This window comes from Phacochoerus africanus, chromosome 9, assembly GCF_016906955.1.
Source record: "Phacochoerus africanus isolate WHEZ1 chromosome 9, ROS_Pafr_v1, whole genome shotgun sequence".
In the NCBI taxonomy this organism is placed as follows: Eukaryota; Metazoa; Chordata; class Mammalia; order Artiodactyla; family Suidae; genus Phacochoerus; species Phacochoerus africanus.
In genome coordinates, this window is record NC_062552.1 from 39,209,794 (window position 1) to 39,231,071 (window position 21,278).

The 21,278-nt window shown below is 50.5% G+C and overlaps 1 protein-coding gene across 3 annotated transcripts; it reads left to right on the forward strand.

The window, feature by feature from the left end:
• Positions 1-1,753: 1,753 nt before the first annotated feature.
• Positions 1,754-10,625, forward strand: CNPY3 (canopy FGF signaling regulator 3). 3 transcript variants are annotated; one of them, XM_047794462.1, is made up of 7 exons: positions 1,755-2,042; positions 5,671-5,794; positions 7,018-7,058; positions 7,112-7,275; positions 8,650-8,772; positions 9,288-9,405; positions 9,967-10,625. In XM_047794462.1, the coding sequence occupies exons 1-7, from the start codon at positions 1,868-1,870 to the stop codon at positions 10,179-10,181; spliced, it is 960 nt and encodes a 319-aa protein (XP_047650418.1). In that variant the 5' UTR covers positions 1,755-1,867; the 3' UTR covers positions 10,182-10,625. The 3 variants fall into 3 exon arrangements, 2 of the variants coding, with proteins under 2 accessions (XP_047650418.1, XP_047650417.1); XM_047794461.1 differs by lacking the exon at positions 7,018-7,058 and having other exon boundaries at positions 7,179-7,275; XR_007136867.1 differs by lacking the exons at positions 9,288-9,405; positions 9,967-10,625 and having other exon boundaries at positions 1,754-2,042; positions 7,018-7,075; positions 7,179-7,275.
• Positions 10,626-21,278: the final 10,653 nt, after the last annotated feature.

The window sequence follows — 21,278 nt, forward strand, 5'->3', positions numbered from 1 at the left end:
ATATCACTGACACTCCCAGCGTCCCCGAGCCTCAGTGCCCTCGTAGCTGCTGGTCCATGAAAACCCTCCCCTTGTCTTCCACTGCTGACCTTTCATCAGCTTGTAAGGAGATTCTCCGGCCCTTTTTTTGGATTCTTCAAGGAGAGAGAGGGCACTTCTTCTTGGGATGAATCTGTCCACCATCCCCACAGGGCCTGCTCCTTCCCTAACACAGACAGAGGAAGGGCTAGGCTGTGGGGAAGGGGCATGTCCACCCAAACCCCAGACTTTCTCCAACCACTGTGCCTTCCCGGCTCTTAGCCCAGATGCTGAGCCCAGGGCTCCTGCCAAACTAATTTGTGCCTCAATTAATATCTTCTCAGAGTCCTGTTTGTTTATTCTGGAAGCAGGTGTCCCTTACTTCAGGGCTCCTCCCCAAGTTGCCCCCATTCCCCTAATCCTGGCCTGCCCCAGACTCAGCAGGAATGCCCACTATGGCTGGCTTAACATTATTTCCCAGGAGGGTTCCTGGCCAGACTCTGAGCCTTCCTAAGTCTTATGAAGCCTAGAGAGGATGGAGGACCTCAGGAGGGTGTCCTGATCCTCTGCGTCCTGATCTATTGTGGAATTCTACACATCACAGCTCCTACCTATCCAGAGGGCCTTATCACCCACACAACTGTTTTGAGCAAGAAGCTAAGATCAGGAAACAAGTCAATGGGCTGAGTACCAGTCCTTTTAAGTCTTTATAAAATAGCATAAATATCCAACCTCCAGGAAGGAAACTTGAGGTGCTGGGGAACAGGGGCTTTTGGACAAAAATGGAATTTGCAGACAACCTGCAAGAGAAGCAGACTTGGGCTGTGTGGGTCTATAGAACACTGAGCAGGGGCAGCCAGAAGCAGCCCCAAAGACCCAGAGTCCTGCTCTTGATGGCACAGCAGAAGGGGGTTTCATTGAGCAATTGCGGTACCAGGCATCCTGTTGCAGGGGAGGTGGAAGGGAAGTACAACTGTTCATTAGTCCTTCTGGGAGCTCAGAATCCAAAGAAATAAATAATAGGGCAGAAAATCAGGAGAGGTTATGCACTAAAAAGAAAATCAATGCATAAACTTTTTACAATCTGCTACATAAGCTTTAATTCTATTAACCTGTTCAAGCTTCCCAGAGAACAAAGCTGGAACAGCAGCTAGGAGGATCACTGTGTCATAACACAGACAAAAGCTGAGGCTCTGAGTGACTTGTTCTAGTTCTCCCTGGGACAAATCTAGAGTTACTGGGCACTAAGAAAGCTGCTTGAAGACTGGGGACTGAATCGTCCTGGTCTCATCCACAGCATCTACTAGAGTGACTGGCAATTACCATCACCACTACCACTACCACAGCAAAATTAAAAAGCAGGTGTTCAGTAAGGGCTGGCTGCATTATAACCGTGGTGGTGCGGGGAGTGACGCGCAAGGAGGCGGAGAAGGCAGTGAAGACACCTTCCAGGACCAGAGCCTTCTTCCCTCTCCCGCAGCCCTAGTCCTCCCGTCCCTCCCAGAGCCTCTGTTAAGGGGTGGGAAAAGATGTTGCCATAGGTCACTGAGGACACTATCCTCTATCTCATTGGCGGAGGCCGAAAAAAGATCGTCCTCCCATTCGCTAGAAGACAAACCCCAAAAAGTCCATTGGCTGCGTAGACCGCAGGCCCCGGTCGACTCTGGGGGCCGGCCGAGACGGCCAGAGGAGGGAGCTGCCGGGGGGGGGCGGGGAGGGGGGGTGCTCGCCGTTTTCCTGGTTACGCCGAGGCACGTGTGCAGTCCCGGAAGCGGCTCCGGAAAGCTGCCCAGCGCGCGCAGCGGGAGGAGGTGCAGCCCGGTCCGCTCAGGTCGGGTCCGGCTGGGCCATGGAACCATTACCTGAGCCCACGTCCCGGCCTCGGCTCCGGCCCCGGCCCCGCTGTCTTCTGCTTCTTCCCCTGCTACTGCTGCTGCTGCTGCTACTGCCCGCCCCGGAGCTGGGCCCGAGGGAGGCCCGAGCAGAGGAGACAGACTGGGTTCGACTGCCAAGCAAATGCGAAGGTGAGGGGGCGGGGCCCGCGGGGAGTATCCAGCTGGGGGGGCGGGGCTTGCGGAGAAGGTCCTGGGCTCTGGAGCGAGTCTCCAGTGCAAGAACCTGATGTGTGTCTGGCACTGTGCTGAGCTCTGGGGACAGAGAGGCGGGCGAGAGATCAGATCTCGGTGCACCTGGAGCTCAGAAATCGGTGAAAACAAGCAGTTATAATCGGGTTAGTAAATGTCCTGATGGAGGAGGCACAGGGCTTTGGCGGCTGGGTGAGGAGCAGCTAATCTAGACTAGAAATGGGGGGAAAGGCTTCGTCAGGAAGCTCCGAATGATTAGGAGTTAGCCGGGTGAGAAGTGAAGAGAGGGTCGCACTCAGGAAACCACAGATGCAGGGTCTTGCAAGCAAAGGACAAGTTTGAGGAACTGAAAAGATCCGTATGACTAGTCTTGGGGAGGAAAGAGCTTGAGACGCCCCCTCTGTGCCCTCATCGCAAGCTTTGTGTCATTGGCCATCTCCCCGACTTGCTGTCAGCTCCTGCCGGGGCAGGGACCTCTCTCAGATACCTGTTCACACAGTGCCTGGTAGGCATCCAATAAATGTATTTGGAATAAGTATGAATAAACAGGGGTGGGGGTACTGTGGGTGTAGGTGCAGGAAGGAGGAGGGTCTGAAGCCTGGGGGAACTTAGGGAGGAAGATTTTAGGAATATGGAAAAAGTATGAATCCCAAAGACAGAGGGGTGGAGGTGTGGCACTTGAGAGAGAGAGCAAAGAGCGCCAGCACACAATCCAAGACTGTGAAGGGTCTACCTTCCCCCTACCCCTCCATTTCTCAGTTTACTCCTCAGACCTTTACAGATACTCCTTCCATCTCCCCCCACCAACCCCAGCCCCCGCACCCCTGAACGTTGGCTGTAAATGTTTTGCATCTTAATTCAAAGCCTGCAGCCAGCCAGATGTTCCCTAAGCACTCGAATGGGGGTGGTTTGAAAGGCATAATGCTTTCATTGGAGAGATGAAAGGTGAGATGCTTCAGAGATGAGCTGAGCTCACTGGTAGTCCTCCCAGTGTGGATTCTAGCCTGTACTTTCTCCCTCACTCCCTTAAATAGACAGTCAGAGGGTTATGGTGCCTTCCTTTCACTCTTCCTGTAGCTATAACCAGTGTCTTTGGGGATTTCACTTCCCCTTCTTATTTTCTATCTTATACTGACAGCACAGAGCTCTTACTGCTTCTCATTTTCATACATAGCAGAGGAAGCTCACATTTCTTTTCCTTAGGAGACTCATAGAATCATAGAGTTGGCAAAGATCTTTTTTTTTTTTTGTCTTTTTTAGGGCTGCACCTGCGGCATATGGAAGTTGCCAGGCTAGGGGTCCAATCAGAGCTGATGCCACCCAACTACGCCACAGCCACAGCAACACCAGAGCCAAGCCTCATCTGCCACCTATATCACAGCTCATGGCAATGCCAGATCCCTAACCCACTGAGAGAGGCCAAGGATTGAACCCATATCCTCATGGATACTAGTCGGGTTCATTAACTGCTGAGCCACAAGGGAAACTCCGTCAAAGATCTTTAGATCATTGTAGTCTGAGCTGATTTTGTAGGTAATTGATAAAGAATCGTTTAAAAGGGATTTTCAAGTCACAGGATGGCTTGGCAAACTCCAACTCTTAGGCTCACCTTAAATAGTGTATATTTACTTTTATTTATCACTCTTTCACCTTTGTTATTAAATGCTGACTGTCTGGCCCACAAAGCTTGCCTCCTGGCTCAGGAGCCTGAGTGGAAGAGGTCTTGGCAAAGAGAAAGGAGGACCGGCCCAGAAAAAAGCGGGTGGTTGTCCATGAGGATCTGGGGTCTGTGCCGTGAGTCTCCTCCAAGTCTGGTTCTGGGTGGGTTCTGCAGAGGGGGTCTTGAAGAGGTAAGATTTGCAAGAGTTGGGAAGCAAGGTTGTGGTTGTGGGTATAAGAGAGATGGGTTGGTAGGTTCCAACCCCGCCCCCCGCTTGGAATACTACATATTGAGGGCGTGGGAGGAGGGGCCCAGGAGCCAGAAGAATGATGAGCTTGCACAAAGTACAGGATGGAGGAGAGGAGGGAGCCCAGATAGTCCTGGTTGGAGAGCCAGGGAGGTGAGACACCCCCACTTCATTGCAGACTCTGAGATCACTGGCTTACATTATGGAATTTTCGTATGTTCCAAGTTCTCCAAGCCATCTCTTATGCTGGCATGTTATAAAACTTCACCAAGCAAGCCTGCAGGGCATATATTGGTTTTGGTGGTAGGTCAGTTTTCTACCCAACTCTGCTTTTGCTGTTATAACAACACTGATGGCATTTAGCTTGCAGACCACATGCCATTCGGAGATATCAGAAGCTGCCTGACCACAAGCACAGCCTCTCTGAGCAACAGTTAGCAAGTACCCAACACATACAAAGTCCCAGACTAGAGGAATAGAGAAAAAAAATCCAGTTTGTGATCCTCACTTTGGCATTTAATTGGAGAGACACGCAAGATGACCCAGCCCTTAGTGAGAGCTTGGATCCTATAGAGTCTCTGAATTAAATCAAGAGTAAGTGGGATTCATCCAGAAGGGCTTCCTGGAGGAGGAGGCTTTTCAGGTGTGGCTGGGAGCATGGGCAGACAACCCCCCAAAACCCCTAGAGGGCATCAGGCACTTTGCTAAGGCCTTAGGTACTATGCACTTGCCCTGGTAGCACCTCTTATGCAACGTTAATTGTTTACACTTCTTTCTGCTCCTTTAGACTGAGTATCTGGAAGGGAGGGACCTTGTTTTCAGCTCTCTATCCCCAGGCAGTGCCTGACACATAGGAATTGCCTAATAACTGTTTGAGGAAGGGTATGAGGAAATGAGAGAATGAATGTACAAAAACAGTGGAAACAGGCCTCTGGGGGGGATGGAGCAAATTAACTTGGTAGGAATAGAGAGCTGGTGTTGGAACAACATATGAAATCAAGTAATAAAACAGCCATAAAAGACATTTGGGGAACAATTGGGGAAATTTGAATATGGACTGCACATTAGATGATATTAGAATTACTGTTAATTTTCCTGAGAGTATTGCAAACATTTTACGGTTGTGTAGGTAAAGGTCCTGGTTCTCAGGAGATGCAGGATGACTTGTTTAGGATGGAAGATCATGATGTCTGCAACTTACTTTCAGAATTGTTGCCAAAACTGTGTATATTGTTGCAATCCATTAGTATCACATTGTTTTCTATGATGTATTTGGAGGGAAAGTGCAGTAAATCACTAACAGCTGTTGACTGTGAATGGAAGATATATTGTTAGTCATTGTATTCTTTCAGCTTTTATACATGTTTGAAATGTTTTAACATAAAATATGTGATTGTGGGGGAGGGGGGGCGCCTGAAGGAGCTGGGAGAAATGAAGTCAGTGGGATAAGGGCCAAGAATGGACGTGGGCAGGGGATCGCGGAGCTCACTTTCCCGCAGTGACCTCCACTTGATGGTCCAGTGCTAACTCCTTCTCTGCCCTCGGCACTGATTCGACCCAGTGTGGGAGAGGTGTACGCTTGGGTCTGTTTCTCTGGGAGCCGGCTCCCATCAAAGACTCGGGGTGCACTGAGTAGGCTCTGCCATGTCTCCCTCCCCCAGTGTGTAAATATGTCGCCGTGGAGCTGAAGTCAGCCTTTGAGGAAACTGGCAAGACCAAGGAGGTGATTGACACAGGCTATGGCATCTTGGACCGGAAAGCCTCTGGAGTCAAATACACCAAGTCGTAAGTGAAGGAGTGTGGGCACACTGGCCTGGCCTGCTTTGTTCCTTGGGGTGCCTTGAGCAGCTTGAAGTTCCCTCTTCCCTTCCAGTGAGGCAGGCCCACCAAAGAGAGGCAGCTCTAACTGAGACCCAAGTTTGTCCCCCAACTGGTTCTACCCTCAACTCTCTGTGTGCCCTTCATAAATCCCTGAACTCCTCTGGGCTTCAGATTCCTCACCTGTAAGAGCAGCCTGATGGGGAGTCCCCATAGTGGCTCAGCAGAAATGAACCTGACTATGATTCATGAGGATGAGGGTTCAATCCCTGGCCTTGCTCAGTGGGTTAGGGATCCGGTGTTGCCTTGAGCTGTGGTGTAGGTCACGGATGCGGCTTGGATCTGGTGTGGCTGTGGCTGTGGCTGTGGCTGGCAGCTACAGCTCCAATTGGACCCCTAGCCTGTGAACTTCCATATACTCCAGGTGCAGCCCAGAAAAGAAAAAAAGAAAAAAGAAAAAAAAAGAAAAGCAGGCTGTTGGATCTTATCAGTGATTCCCAGACTCTTGGATTTCATGAACAAGTTTTTAAAAACACAGGATTAAAAACATAGGATTACCAACATTTAAATTTTGCCAGGTATAAACATTAAAAACAAACCAAAAAGCACTTCTATCAACTATGGTCAGCCTCTCAAAATGAAAATATTTTCACATCAAATTTTAATACATTTTGCTTTACAAAAAAAAAAAAAAAACCTACTGGGAGTTCCCTGGTGGCTCAGCAGATTAAGGATCCAATATAGTCACTGCAGTGGTTGGGGTCACTGCTATGATAAAGGTTCCATCACTGGCCCTGGAACTTTCACATGCTGTGGGCGTGGCCAAAAAAAAAAATCTGCTAGATTATTTACCTTTATTAAAAAGAAAAAAAAAGGAGTTTCCGTCGTGGCCCAGTGGAAACAAACCTGACTAGTAACCATAAGGATGTAGGTTCGGTCCCTGGCCTTACTCAGTGGGTTAAGGATCTGGCATTGCCATGAGCTGTGGTGTAGGTTGCAGACGCGGCTCGGATCCCGTATTGCTGTGGCTGTGGTGTAGACCAGCAGCTGCAGCTCTGATTGAACTCCTAGCCTGGGAACATCCATATGCCTCAGGTGCAGCCCTAAAAAGAAAAAGAAAAAAAGAAAAAAAAAACAAACTTCCTTCCCATAGAGCTGTTAAAATTGTGTCTCTCTGGTCTGTGTTCCAGCATCTCAGAGCCCCCAGACCAGATGACCCATCTTCCTTGCAGCTCTGACTTCCCGTTGGTGAGATGTGCAGGTGTTGGGGTAGCAGGGCTGGAGGGATGGACCACTTACCCACTGGGGCAAGGAGGGGAACTCAGGCCCTCTCGTGCTGCTGTCTCCACAGGGACTTACGGCTAATTGAAGTCACTGAGACCATCTGCAAGCGGCTCCTGGACTATAGCCTGCACAAGGAGAGGACTGGCAGCAACCGGTTTGCCAAGGTTGGGCTTGTGCTCACCCGTTCATCCCCACCAGGGCCGGGCTCTGTGTCTAAGGGTGTCTGTTGGTCTTGGCACCATTGGAAGATCGTGCCCTGGGAACTTCTCTCCTCGGCCTCTCCCTGTTCTTCATCTATTGCTGTCTGCACCCCTCCCCTCCTGAGTGGCCTGACCTCTCAGTAGCAGTGGGCGCACTCCTGATGGCCTAGGCCTGCCCTTGGGGGTCCTACCTCAGCCTCAGACAGAAATGCTCCCGGGTGGCAGCTCCCTTAGGGGCCTAAGCACATGTGCAGGGAGGACTCAGGATGTGCAGAACTGTGGGGGTTTAGAGGAGATGTCAGAAGACTCCTGGACTTGGGGCGGAACTGCCCTGTCCCTCCTCTGGGCCTACAGGGCCCCCACCTGGACCTTCATCAAGGGGCCTTTGTAACATTTCTTGCACTTCCTGTGTACGTGAATGTTTCTCTCCCTGGAGGATGAGCTTTCTTGCAACAAGGCCCATATTTCTCTGTCTCTGCATCGTCCGTGCCTGGTAAGAGAGTTGTCACCCACGTTTCTCCACCAAAGTAGTCCCATAGTGCTACCCTTCTAGCAAAGGGGATCTGTCAGGGGAGTTCCCGTTGTGGCACAGCAGAAACGAACCTGACTAGCATCCATGAGGATGCAGGTTCCATCCCCAGCCTCACTTAGTGGGTCAGAGATCCAGCATTGCCCTGAGCTGTGGTGTAGGTCACAGATGCAGATCAGATCTGGCATTGCTGTGGCTGTGGTGTAGGCTGGCAGCTGCAGCTCTGATTCAGCCTTTAGCCTGGGAACTTCCATATGCCATGGGTGCCACCCAAAAAAGACAAAAAGAAAAAAGTTGGGGTGAAAGGATATATTTGTGTATGTATTTGCTTGTATTTGCATGCATTATTTCTGGAAAGATAGGGAAAATAGGTAGTTTGTTTCCTGGGAGAAGACCTAGGTGGGTGGCAGAAATATTTTTGATAGAACCAAGAATCCTCCCTCCATCAAGGAAGGATACAAGCCATAGGGAGAACCCGAAGCGGAGGATGAATATGGGGGAGCGAGTGTGCCTGGCCACAGTGAGGGAAAAGAGCCAAGACCAACTTATTTCTGGGGAAAGGGGTATTCGCTCAAAGGGCCCGAGGGCAATAGCAGACCCTCTGAAAGGAGGAGGTGCGGGGAAGCAGGACAGGTGCACATGTGGAGGGGTTGTAGGCCGCAGGCCTCAAAGGGGAGGGGACAGTGAGGTCAAGCGTGAGGAGCCCTCGGGAGTCTTCGCCTCCAGCTGGGTGCTTGGTCCTCCAGCACTCCTGGGAGGGGAGGGGGCAGCTAGAAGAAGGGTCTCTCACGCCCTGTCGCCTCTTCCAGGGCATGTCAGAGACCTTTGAGACACTGCACAACCTGGTGCACAAAGGGGTCAAGGTGGTGATGGACATCCCCTACGAGCTGTGGAACGAGACCTCTGCGGAGGTGGCCGACCTCAAGAAGCAGGTACGGGAGTTCCCATCGTGGCGCAGTGGTTAACAAATCCGACTAGGAACCATGAGGTTGCGGGTTCAATCTCTGCCCTCGCTCAGTGGGTTAAGGATCTGGCGTTGCCGTGAGCTGTGGTGTAGGTTGCAGATGCGGCTCGGATCCCACGTTGCTGTGGCTCTGGCATAGGCTGGTGGCTACAGCTCTGATTAGACCCCTAGCCTGGGAATCTCCATATGCCGTGGGAGTGGCCCTAGAAAAGGCAAAAAGACAAAAAAGAAAAAGAAAAAAGAAGCAGGTACAGACCCCTTGGCCCTCAGAGGCGGCTGTGACCCACGGGGCGGGGGCGGCGGGGTGGTCCTCAGGGAAGGCCACCAGGAGCTGAAGGACTGTGTCAAGCCACTTCACCTCTCTGGCTTCAGCCGCCTCAGGAGAGTCACGGCCTGTCCGACGATGGCTTAGGCAGCTTGGCGGGGCTCCCCTGGGAAAAGCCGATGCCGAGCGTTGCCGACATGAGGTGTTGTGGTTAACAGTGCGACGTGCTGGTAGAGGAGTTCGAGGAAGTGATCGAGGACTGGTACAGGAACCACCAGGAGGAGGACCTGACTCAGTTCCTCTGCGCCAACCACGTGCTGAAGGGCAAGGACACCAGTGAGTCTGAGGGCGGGTCAGCCAGATTGTATCATGTGCACCCCCTCAGGGGAGGTGGGTAGGGACAGGATGGGAAATGGAGGGTTAGGGTTAGGGGTTAGGGTTAGGGTTAGGGTTAGGGGTTAGGGTTAGGGTTCCCGTTGTGGCTCAGTGGGTTAAGAACCTAACTAGTATCCATGAGGATGTGGGTTCGATCCCTGGCCTTGCTCAGTGGGTTAAGGATCTGGTGTTGCTGTGGCTGTGGTGTAGACCAGCAGCTGCAGCTCGGATTCAACCCCTGGCCTGGTAACTTCCATATGCTGCAGGTGCAGCCCTAAAAGGTGGGGGAGCACCCGAGCATCTCTGTTCTCAGGGAGCCTGGTGGGTCTGGGTGGGGTGTGGGCAGAGTAATGGGCCTCAGATGCTCACAGGTGGTCCTGGGGGCCACAGTGAGGATGAGCTCAGGACCAGTTCCAGTTGACCCTCCCCTGCGCCCCCCCTACACCGCCCCCCCATCTTCCACCCCAGCAGCTCCATACCCAGCAAACCTGGCTGTTGAGAGTGTCTTTCCTCTTACCCTAGGCTGCCTGGCAGAGCAGTGGTCTGGCAAGAAGGGGGACACAGCAGCCCTGGGGGGGAAGAAATCCAAGAAGAAGAGCAGCAGGGCCAAGGCATCGGGCGGTGGCAGCAAACAGAGGAAGGAGCTGGGTGGCCTCGAGGGAGACCCCAGTCCTGAGGAGGATGAGGGCATCCAGAAGGCCTCCCCCCTCACACACAGCCCCCCTGATGAGCTCTGAGCCTCACCCGGCAGCTCCTGCTCACCCAGACACCAGTCCTGGGAGCTGAAGGGTCTGGACCCCAGTTCCTGCAGACGAAGTGGCGCCGGACTTCAGGCCACTGCCCGGACTGTGCCTCCTTCTACTGAGGAGCAACTCCCACCCTGGAAGGACTCACATCAGCTGCACTTGGCCCCGGCTGGGCTGAGCCTTCCTCTCCCAACACAGGCTTCAGGCGGGCCCTGGCGTCTCAGGGCTGCCCAGAACCCCGGCGTGAACTCTGCTAGGCAGGCGGCCAGCTGAGCCAGGGGTCTGGGGCCTCCGGAGCCCTCGCCCCTCATGCCTTCCCACCCGGGAAGCAAGATTGAGGCCCCGCTCCTCTCTCTGCATCCCCCTCCTGTGGACACGTTATGCTCTGCCCGGCCCTCCCCAGGGCTCACAGAGTAAACACCTTTTGGCCTTTTTCGCTTGGATTTGTGTCCCCTTCAGCCCCTCAGAGGGGCCCAGAGCCCCCTGTCACTCTTCCCGAACCCTCACCTTCCAGCCTTGGGGGCTGAGGATGGGAGGCTGTTCCCATCCTCCATGACAGAGGCCAAACCTGCCGACTTGTGGGGACCAGCAAGCGCAAGGAGGGCCCCAGGGGTTTGGGGGGAAGCGTGGGCATTGGGTGTGCAGGGGGGCTGGGCACAGTGTTCTCGTCTCCACGAGCCACCCACCCAGGCCAGGAGGGGGCCTCTCTTGGGCCCTGGCAGCTGGCTGCCCTCGTCCCCTCCCCCTCCCGCCTCTCTTCTCTCCCCCAAGGCCTTCCTGTTTGTTGTGTAAAAGGTACAGCGGTGACCCCACCAGCTCCCATCCCTCGTCACCACCTCTGGCCCTGCCTGTTGGTCTTGAACCTTGTTCCCTGATGACCACACTGGATCACTCAGTGCTTCCTAGCTCTTGTGCCCGGAGGGACGGACACTTCAGTTCCCGCACAGCACAGCACAGCGGCTGGTGACACCGTGTTCTCTGGGAGCTGGGGAGGAGCAGGAGGGCTGGCCTTTGAGGAGGAGGGGGCGAGGCTCAGGCCCCTCCCTGTCTGTCCTGAGGGCAGAGATCAGGCGGTCAATAGCAGCAGTGAGGCCAGGCAGGGAGTCAGTGCTTTAACCCTTGCAGTGCACTCAGGTGGGTGTCCATGTGGTAGAAGAGGCAACTGAGGCTCAGGGGCGCCCAAAGTCCTCCTGTGTGCAGTGGCACAGCTGCACTGAGACTCTGGCTTTGAGACCCCAGTCCGTTGTGTTCCTGCTACCCCAGAACAGCAGGGCCCCTTCGCCCAACACCTGGCACTGGCCTCGTGATTCGTATTGAACTGGTTTGGTTTCTTGCCCTTAACCCACCCCCACCAACAGGTCCATTTTTAAAAGGAAAAGAGGAAAGTTCCTCTCATACCTCAGCGGTAACGAACCCAACTAGTATCCATGAGGATGCAGGTTTGATCCCTGGCCTCGCTCAGTGGGGCAGCTGCAGCTCCTATTCAACCCCTAGCCTGGGGAAACGTCCATATGCTGGGGGTGCGGCCCTAAAAAGCAGAATAAATGAATAAATAAATAAAAGGAAAATAGGATGCAGGTGCCACTTCTTTGAAGGAGAGAAAGGCAGAAGGTCCTGCCCACGCTGTGCCCCACCAGGTCCCCACGTGCCCGCACCCAGGCTCCCAGGCTCCTTCTCTGGCTGGGTCAGTGGGTAGGAGGGGTCACTGCTGAGGGGCCCCAGACTCCAGCTTCCAGTGTAGAGGCTCCGGGATCCCCTCAACTTGGGCTCAACCCTTCTTTCACCCTTTCCCACCTCCACCCCCAGGTTGGAGGCACCAAGGCTATAGAGAGCAGAACAAACTGGAAGTTGCTGCTCTGGCCTGTGAAGCTTAGAACAGTCCCTTAGATGATGATACTTTGTGGTCTGGCCCCAGCCCCCCATCTCTGTAGCTCTGACATTGCCTCCTGTTGATGGGGCTGTGGGCAGAGATTTCAGTCTAGACTCAGGCCCATCCTGGCCTTTGTTCTGGGCATAGGGGATGACTGGGGTGGGGTCAGGCATTGGAACCCAGGGCTGGGGAACCATGTGCAGCCCCTTGGACCATCTAGGATTTGGCAGCCAGTCTCTGACTCCCATCCTGTCACTAGCCCACAGCAGTAAAGTGCCTGGCTTATATCTGTCCTCAGAACTTCATTGTCCTTAGACTAGGATGGGACAAATACCCATCCCCTTGTTGGGGTGTTGGCCCAGGGACCCAATCCCAGACCTTGGCCCAGTCCAGAGGGCAGGCAGCACTGTGACTGCTCTTTGACCTGTGGCTGCTGCATTGATGAGCACCCTCTCTCCTGCCACCCCCGCCTCCTGTCCCCACAAGGCCGGAGGACTTCTCGCCTGATCACTAGCTCTCCACCCACCCACCCACCCCGCAGGCAACTTCTCCCTGGCCCAGCCCAGAAAAGGAAGAAAACAGCATCTGGCTTCCCAGGTTTATCTTTTCCTCTCCCCACCACACATACAAGTGTTTTTGAACTTGGGTGTTACCTCCCACTTTCTCACACCCCTTCCCTCCATGAGGTGAGGGTTCTGGCAGAGCTCTAGTGAACCTGATTTCAGTTCCATTATTAAAAACCTGATTAGGGAGTTCCCACGTGGCACAGTGGTTAACGAATCCGACTAGGAACCATGAGGTTGCGGGTTCGGTCCCTGCCCTTGCTCAGTGGGTTAACGATCCGGCGTTGCCGTGAGCTGTGGTGTAGGTTGCAGACGCGGCTCGGATCCCGCGTTGCTGTGGCTCTGGCATAGGCTGGTGGCTACGGCTCCGATTCGACCCCTAGCCTGGGAACCTCCATATGCCGTGGGAGCGGCCCAAAGAAATAGCAAAAAGACAAAAAGACAATAAATAAATAAATAAATAAATATTAAAAAAAAAACAAAACCCTAATTAGGTAGTTCCCGTTGTGGCGCAGTGGTTAACAAATCTGACTAGGAACCATGAGGTTGCAGGTTTGATCCCTGGCCTTGCTCAGTGGGTTAAGGATTCGGCATTGCAGTGAGCTGTGGTGTAGGTCACAGATTTGTCTTGGATCCTGCGTTGCTCTGGTGCTGGCGTAGGCCAGGGCTACAGCTCCGATTAGACCCCTAGCTTGGAAACCTCCATATGCTGTGGGAGCAGCCCTAGAAAAGGAAAAAAGACCAATAATAAAAAAATAAAATAAATAAAAACCTGATTAGGAGTTCCCACTGTGGTGCAGTGAGTTAAGGATCTGGCATTGCTGCAGGTGTGGCAGAGGTCACAGCTGTAGCCACAATTTGCTCTCTGGCCACAGGTGCGGCCAGAAGAAAAAAAGAAAGAAAAGAAACTCAATTAGAACAGGGTTTGATATGCTCACCTGGACATGAGAGTCACTTGGATGGTTGTTAAACTTACAGATGACTGGAGACCCTCTCAGACTTGCTGGGTTGGGGATTTAGGAGTCTCCATGGATCTTAAGATGAGGCCTCTTGGAGTCCCCGTGATGGAGCAGTGGAAACAAATCCAACTAGGAACCATGAAGTTGCAGGTTCGATCCCTGGCCTCACTCAGTGGGTTAAGGATCCGGTGTTGCCCTGAGCTGTAGTGTAGGTCGCAGATGTGGCTCAGATCTTGTGTTGCTGTGGCTCTGGCATAAGCCAGCAGCTATAGCTCCAATTAGACCTCTAGCCTGGGAACCTCCATATGCTATGGGTGCAGCCCTAAAAATAGAAAAAAAAGACCAAAAAAAAAAAAAAGATGAGGCCACTTCAGGAGAAATGTGGGTGTCATGTTAAAATGGGGAAAGGGGATTTCTCGTCATGGCTTAGTGGTTAATGAATCCACCTAGGAGCCATGAGGTTGAGGGTTCAATCCCTGGCCTTGCTCAGTGGGTTAAGGATCCAGCATTGCCATGGGCTGTGGTGTAGGTTGCAGATGCAGCTCAGATCCCGCGTTGCTGTGGCTCTGGCATATGCCGGCAGCTACAGCTCCGATTCGACCCCTAGCCTGGGAACCTCCATATGCTGCGGGAGTGGCCCAAGAAATGGCAAAAAATAAAAATAAGAAATAAAAAAATAATAATAATAAAATAAAATGGGGAAAGGGAAGTTCCCATTGTGGTGCAGCGGAATTTAATCCGACTAATATCCATGAAGATTCAGGTCCGATCCCTGGCCTTGCTCAGTGGGTTAAAGATCTGGCATGGCTGTGAGCTGTGCTGTAGTTTGCAGATGAGGCTCTGATCCAGCATTGCTGTGGCTGTGGTGTAGGTTGGTGGCTACAGCTCTGATTCGACCCTTAGCCTGGGAACCTCTATATGCTGGGGTGGGGCCCTAAAAAGACAATAAATAAATAAATAAATAAATAAATAAATAAAAGGAGCCAAGACCTCATTGAAGCCACACCAAAAGGAAGACCTGTCCTCAGAAACACGGATTGTCAGAACCCCAGAGAGGATCTGTCTCTGTAGGAGAATTTCATCGAGAACCACAAAGGCTGATGGACAAACCACAAAGCCAGCTTGTTCCAGTTCAATGACAGTCAAGAGTGGCTACATCAGGGTCTCTGCATATTCATTTTAAGGCACAACTTCTAGGAGGCAGGCTTCTCTCTTTATTTCCAAGTTCCTGGGTGGTATTTTCATGCAACATCTAACATTTGCAAGTTAGAAAGTAGTGCTTTTCACACCTTTGACTCCTATCTGTCAGAAAATTGAGTAAAATTTTGTTAGAATAGACACTCGAGGAGTTCCCCTCATGGCTCAGTGGTTAACGAACCTGACTAGCATCCATGAGGTTCGATCCCTGGCCCCATCCAGTGGGTTAAGGATCTAGCGTTGCCATGAGCCGTGGTGTAGTTTGAAGATGAGGCTCAGATCTGGCATTGCGGTGGCTGTGGTGTAGGCCAGCAGCTGCAGCTCAGATTCAACCCCTGGCCTGGGAACTTCCACATGCTGAAGATGCATTCCTAAAAGGAAAAAGAAGCAACATTTGACTGCCAGAATTCCTGTATAAAATGATAATAAATGTACAAGTCCATGAGGATTGCAATTTGAATGGAAGCACTTTAAATATGAAGACTTTGTGCAATGCACCATCTGTCTACATGTTCACAGCAGCCCTCAATCAGTTTAGTTTACAAGTATGAAAAAAAATTCCTCTTCATAATTTTTTTTTCCTTTTTAGGGCCACACTTGCGGCATATGGAGGTTCCCAGGCTAGGGGTCAAATCAGAGTTACAGCTGCCGGCCTACACCACAGCCACAGCAACATAGGATCCAAGCCACGTCAGTGACCTACACCACAGCTCTAGCCATGCTGGATCCTTAACCCACTGTTCAAGGCCAGGAATGGAACCCACAACCTCATGGTTCCTAGTAGGATTCGTTTCCACTGTGACACAACAGGAACTCCTCCTCTTCGTAATTTTTGATCTTGAAGGAAACACACATTTCTTTGTGACAGATGCATGGTCCATGCCTAACTGGTTTATGGAAGGACTCCGTGTACTATTCCTAGCGGCAGAGCCTGCTGAATCCCTCTTCAACATCTCCTGGTGACCTGGTTTGCACTATTAAGAAGTTTCACTGGACTTAAACATAAGACATGACATCATAAAACTCGTAGAAGAGAACATAGGCAAAATATTCTCTGACGTCAACCTTACAAATGTTTTCTGAGGTCAGTCTCCCAAGGCAGTAGAAATAAAAACAAAAATAAACAAATGGGACCTAATCAAACTTACAAGCTTTTGCACAGCAAAGGAAACCATAAAAAACATGGAAAGACAATCTACAGGATGAGAGAAAATAGTTGCAAGTGATGCAACTGACAAGGGCTTAATCTCCAAAATATACAAACAACTCAACAACAACAACAAAATAACCCAGTCGAAAAATGAGACCTAAATAGACATTTCTCCAAAGAAGAAATACAAATAGCACATGAAAATATGCTCAACATCACTTTCTATTAGAGAGATGCAAATCAAAACTACAATGAGACACCTCTTCATACCAGTCAGAACGGCCATCATTAATACGTCTCAAATATCAAATGCTGGAGAGGGTATGGAGAAAAGGGATCCCTCCTGCACTGTTGGTAGGAATGTAAATTGGTGCAGCCACTATGGAGAATAGTATGGAGGTTTCTCAGGAAACTAAGGATAGGGTTACAATATGATCCAGCAATCCTACTCCTGGGCATATATCTGGACAAAACTACAATTCAAAAAGATATATGCACCCCATGTTCATTGCAGTACTATTTCCAATAGCCAAGACATGGAAATAACCTAAATGTCCCACAGCAAATGAATGGATTAAGAAGATGTGGTATATATATACAATGGAATGCTACTCAGCCATAAAAAAACACAAAATAATGCCATCTGCAGCAACATGGATGCAACTAGAGATTATCATACTAAATGAAGTAAGTCAGAAAGAGAAGGACAAATACCATATGATATCACTTATATGTGGAATCTAATATATGGCACAAATGAACCCATCTACAAAACAGAAATAGACTCATAGACGAGGAGAAGAGATTTGTGGTTGCCAAGTGGGAGCAGAGGGGGAGGGAGTAGGATGGATTGGGGAGTTTGGGATTAGTAGATGCAAACTATTACATTTAGAATGGATAAGCAATGAGGTCCCATCATACAGCACAGGGAACTATATCTAGTCTTTTGGGATAAACCATGGAAGATAACAGAAGAAAGGGAATGTGTGTATATACACATATGTACATATACATATATATATATATATATATATATATATATGTATGACTGGGTCACTTTGCTGTACAGCAGAAATTGACACGTAAATAAACCATACTTTAATAAACAAAACTTGCTGAGTGAATATTACTATGTGGCAGGCACAGCTCTGCATGAACAACTCATTTAACAGCTATGGATTTTTAAAAATTTTTTAATTAATTTATTTATTGCTTTTTTTGGGCCACACCCACGACACATGGAAGTTCCCAGGCTAGGTGCTGAATCAGAGCTACAGCTGCCGGCCTACACCACAGCCACAGCAACAGAGGATCTGAGCCACGTCTGCGTCCTGTACCGAAGCTCACAGCAACACTGAATCGCCGACCCATTGACCACAGCTCACAGCAACGCCAGATCCTTAACCCACTGAGCGAGGCCAGAGATCGAACCCACAACCTTATGGTTCCTAGTCAGATTTGTTTCTTCTGGGCCACAACGGGAATTCCCTATTTATTTTTTAAATGTTATTGGAGTATAAAATGTTGTATTAGTTTCACGTGTATAGCAAAATGAATCAGCCATGTATATAGGTATATATCCATTTTTTCAGATTCTTTCCCCATATACGCCATCACAGAGTATTGAATAGATTTCCTTGAGCTATATAGCACATCCTTGTTACCGATCAATTTTGTATATGCCATGGATTTTTTCTTTTCTTTCTTTTTTTTTTTTTTTGTCTTTTTTAGGGCCACACCTACAGCAAATGGAAGTTCCCAGGCTAGGGGTTAAATCGGATCTGTAGCTGCCAGCCTATGCCACAGCAATGTGGGATCCAGCCTCATCTGCAAACTATACCACAGTTCATGGCAACTGATCAGCAGCCAGATCCTTAACTCACTGAAGGAGGCCAGGGCTCGAACCTGCATCCTCATGGATACTAGTTAGGTTCATTACCACTGAGCCACGATGGGAACTCCTGGATTTTTTTTTTTTTTTTTTTCCTGGCTGCACCCACAGTATATGGAAGATCCCAGGCCAGGGATTAATTCAAGGGTGTGACCGACACCCCTGTGCAGGGCTGGGCATCAAACTGGCATTGCTACAGAGACAAGCCAGATCATTAACCCACTGTGCCATGCAGGAACTCCCCATGGATATATACATATATAATTTTTTGGCTGCGCTCGTGGCATGCAGAAGTTCTTGGGCTAGGGATTGAACCTGGGCCATAGCTGCAACCTAAGCCATTGCAGTGACAATGCCAGATCCTTATCCCACTGTACCACAAGAGAACTTCTGAGCCACGTATTTTTAAACACGTCATCAAAAGAAAACACATATACAGAAAATTACAAATACTATAAGTGTATAGATCAATGAATTTTTCTTCTTTTTAGGGCTGTACCCCCAGCATATGAAATTTCCCAGGTGAGGGGTTGTACTGGAGATGCCAGCCTATACCATTGCCACAGCAATGCCATATCCAAGCCATGTCTGTGATCTACAGCACAGCCCATGGCTCAGTAGATTTTAAAAAACTGAAGTCCCCAGCATGTAGATCACGAAACATTATTACCACCACCCCCAGAAATACCCTATACACACTCTACAAAAAGAATGGGGATTTTTGTTGTTGTTGTTACTGTTGTTGTTGTTGTTGTTGCTATTTCTTGGGCCGCTCCCGCGGCATATGGAAGTTCCCAGGCTAGGGGTTGAATCGGAGCTGTAGCCACCGGCCTACGCCAGAGCCACAGCAACGCCAGATCCGAGCCGTGTCTGCAACCTTCACCACAGCTCACGGCAACGCCGGATCGTTAACCCACTGAGCAAGGGCAGGGACCGAACCCGCAACCTCATGGTTCCTGGTCGGATTCGTTAACCACTGCGCCACGACGGGAACTCCAGAATGGGGATTTTTATCTATTTTGTTCACTGCTGTATCCCTAGCACTTAATACAGTACCTGGCACAAATTAGTTGCTTAATAAGTATCTGTGCAGGAGTTCCTATCGTGGCGCAGTGGGTAACGACTCCGACTAGGAACCATGAGGTTGCGGGTTTGATCCCTGGCCTTGCTCAGTGCGTTAAGGATCTGGCGTTGCCGTGAACTGTGGTGTAGGTCTCAGACTTGGCTCGGATCCCGTGTTGCTGTGGCTGTGGTGTAGGCCGGCGGCTACAGCTCCAATTAGACCCCTAGCCTGGGAACCTCCATATGCCACGGGTGCAGCCCTAAAAAGACAATAAATAAATAAATAAATAATCACTGGAATGAACGGAGAAGAGAAAGGTTAAATAACTTGCCCAAGGTCACACATTTAGGAAGCAGCCCAACAAGGTTACACACCCAGGTGGAATGGCTTCAGCGCCCTGGGCACAGCCTCAGTGCCAGAGAACACTGCAGCCACGCTGGTTGGCTCGCCCACCATCCTCCCCTTACATGGCTCTCTTCTAGAAGGCAGGCCAGCTGCTGTCCACTAGTCTATTTATGTCTTTTTTTTTTGCTCCCTAGGCCCAAACCCACGGCACATGGAGGTTCCCAGGCTAGGGGTCAAATCGGAGCTACAGTTGCCGGCCTACACCACAGCAACATAGGATCCGAGCCACGTCTGTGACCTACACCACAGCTCACGGCAACACCAGATCCTTAACCCACTGAGGCCAGGGACCAAACCCACAATCTCATGGTTCCTAGTCGGATCCATTTCCACCACGGCACAACAGGAACTCCTATTTATGTCTTCAGAGTTCAGCATTGGCCATGCAGTTAGGAGTGAGGTAACCTTCAGGTCTTTCTCCCTTTCCAAAGTACACAGTGTTTGGCTTAACAGCAGTTTGACCTTTAACGCTGCCCTCAAGTGCTGGCTCCTCTTTACAATTTCTTTAAGAGGAATCCAATTTTACTCAGTCTGTCTTTAAAAGTGTACTCTCCATCTATTAAGGCTTTATAGGCCAATAAAACTTCAACTTCCACTAAAATAGTTATACTCTTTGGGGAGGTGTTGCTGAACATCAAGTTGGGAGAGTTCAGCTGATCTCATCACCAGCTCCAGGGATGGTGCCATCTCCTGTCATCATCACTTTTCTAAAATAGAAAAGATTTGGAGTTCCCACTGTGGTGCAGTGGGTTAAGGATCTGGTGCTGCTGAAGCTGTGGCATAGGCTGAAGCTGTGGCTCAGATTCAATCCCTGGCCCAGAAACTTCCATATGCTGCACATGCAGCCAGGAAAAAAAAAAAAAAAGCAAACAGAAAAGGCTTTCTTGGAGTTCCCGTCGTGGCGCAGTGGTTAACGAATCCGACTACGAACCTTGAGGTTGCGGGTTCGGTCCCTGCCCTTGCTCAGTGGGTTAACGATCCGGCGTTGCCGTGAGCTGTGGTGTAGGTCACAGACGCAGCTCGGATCCCGCGTTGCTGTGGCTCTGGCGTAGGCCGGTGGCTACAGCTCCGACTGGACCCCTAGCCTGGGAACCTCCATATGCCGCGGGAGCGGCCCAAGAAATAGCCCCCCCCCAAAAAAAAGATACATTTAAAAAAAAAAATCAAGACTTCTCTCGTGGCTCAGCAGATTAATGATCTGTTGTCACTGCTGTGTCTCTGGTTATAGCTATTGTGTGGGTTTGATCCCTTGACCCTGGAACTTCCTCATGCCAGCAACCTAAAAAAAAAAAAAAAAATCATACTGTAAACTCCCCACAACAGTGTCTTTCTCAGCCTGTTGCCAAAGACCTGTCTGTAGGGCCAGTGTGAGCACAAGACTCCACTACTGGGGCATGGGCTGACCCATCTGAGGGGCCTAGGTGCTAAAAATAGAAAGATAAGAATGATGACATATCTTTGGGGTTTCCCCAGCTCCAGGATTCTATTGATGGTAAAAGGGGCAGCGGATGGGAGGTTCCTTTGTTCTAAATTCCATACCTCGGCACTTTCTGAATCCAAAAGATAGGTGAGGAAGGCTGTTCCTGCTGTCTTGGGCTTCCCTGGGTGGCACCACCTTCCTGAATCTCAGTCCAGGGTCTTGTCCAGGAAGAGACCTGTTTTGGGGAGGAGGGTGGCTGACACTAACCAAACCAAATGACCAATTTATGAGGTGATAATGAGCGATATAAGAGCAAGAGCACCAAGCACTTCCACCCCTCACTCTGGACTGCCCAGTCTGTGGGCACCTCTGTGGAAAGCAGCCATTAGTGGGGTGCTTGGTTAGAGAGGAACTGGAATCAGACTCCATCTTAAGTGGCTCAGGGAAAAGCTTGATGCATCAGCTACAGGACAGAGGAGCACCTGCCCCCAGATGGGTGGGATGACCCCTTGGGCCAGAACTGCTCTTAGACTTGGATGGCCAAGCCAGCATCATCCCCAGATACTCCCA

Excerpts from the sequence above, each read along its gene's own strand:
- CNPY3 (XM_047794462.1), top strand. The coding sequence starts at position 1,868 with ATGGAACCATTACCTGAGCCCACGTCCCGGCCTCGGCTCCGGCCCCGG. Across the intron at positions 2,043-5,670 it reads ACTGCCAAGCAAATGCGAAG|TGTGTAAATATGTCGCCGTG; the intron begins GTGAGGGGGCGG and ends TCCCTCCCCCAG. Across the intron at positions 8,773-9,287 it reads TGGCCGACCTCAAGAAGCAG|TGCGACGTGCTGGTAGAGGA; the intron begins GTACGGGAGTTC and ends TGTGGTTAACAG.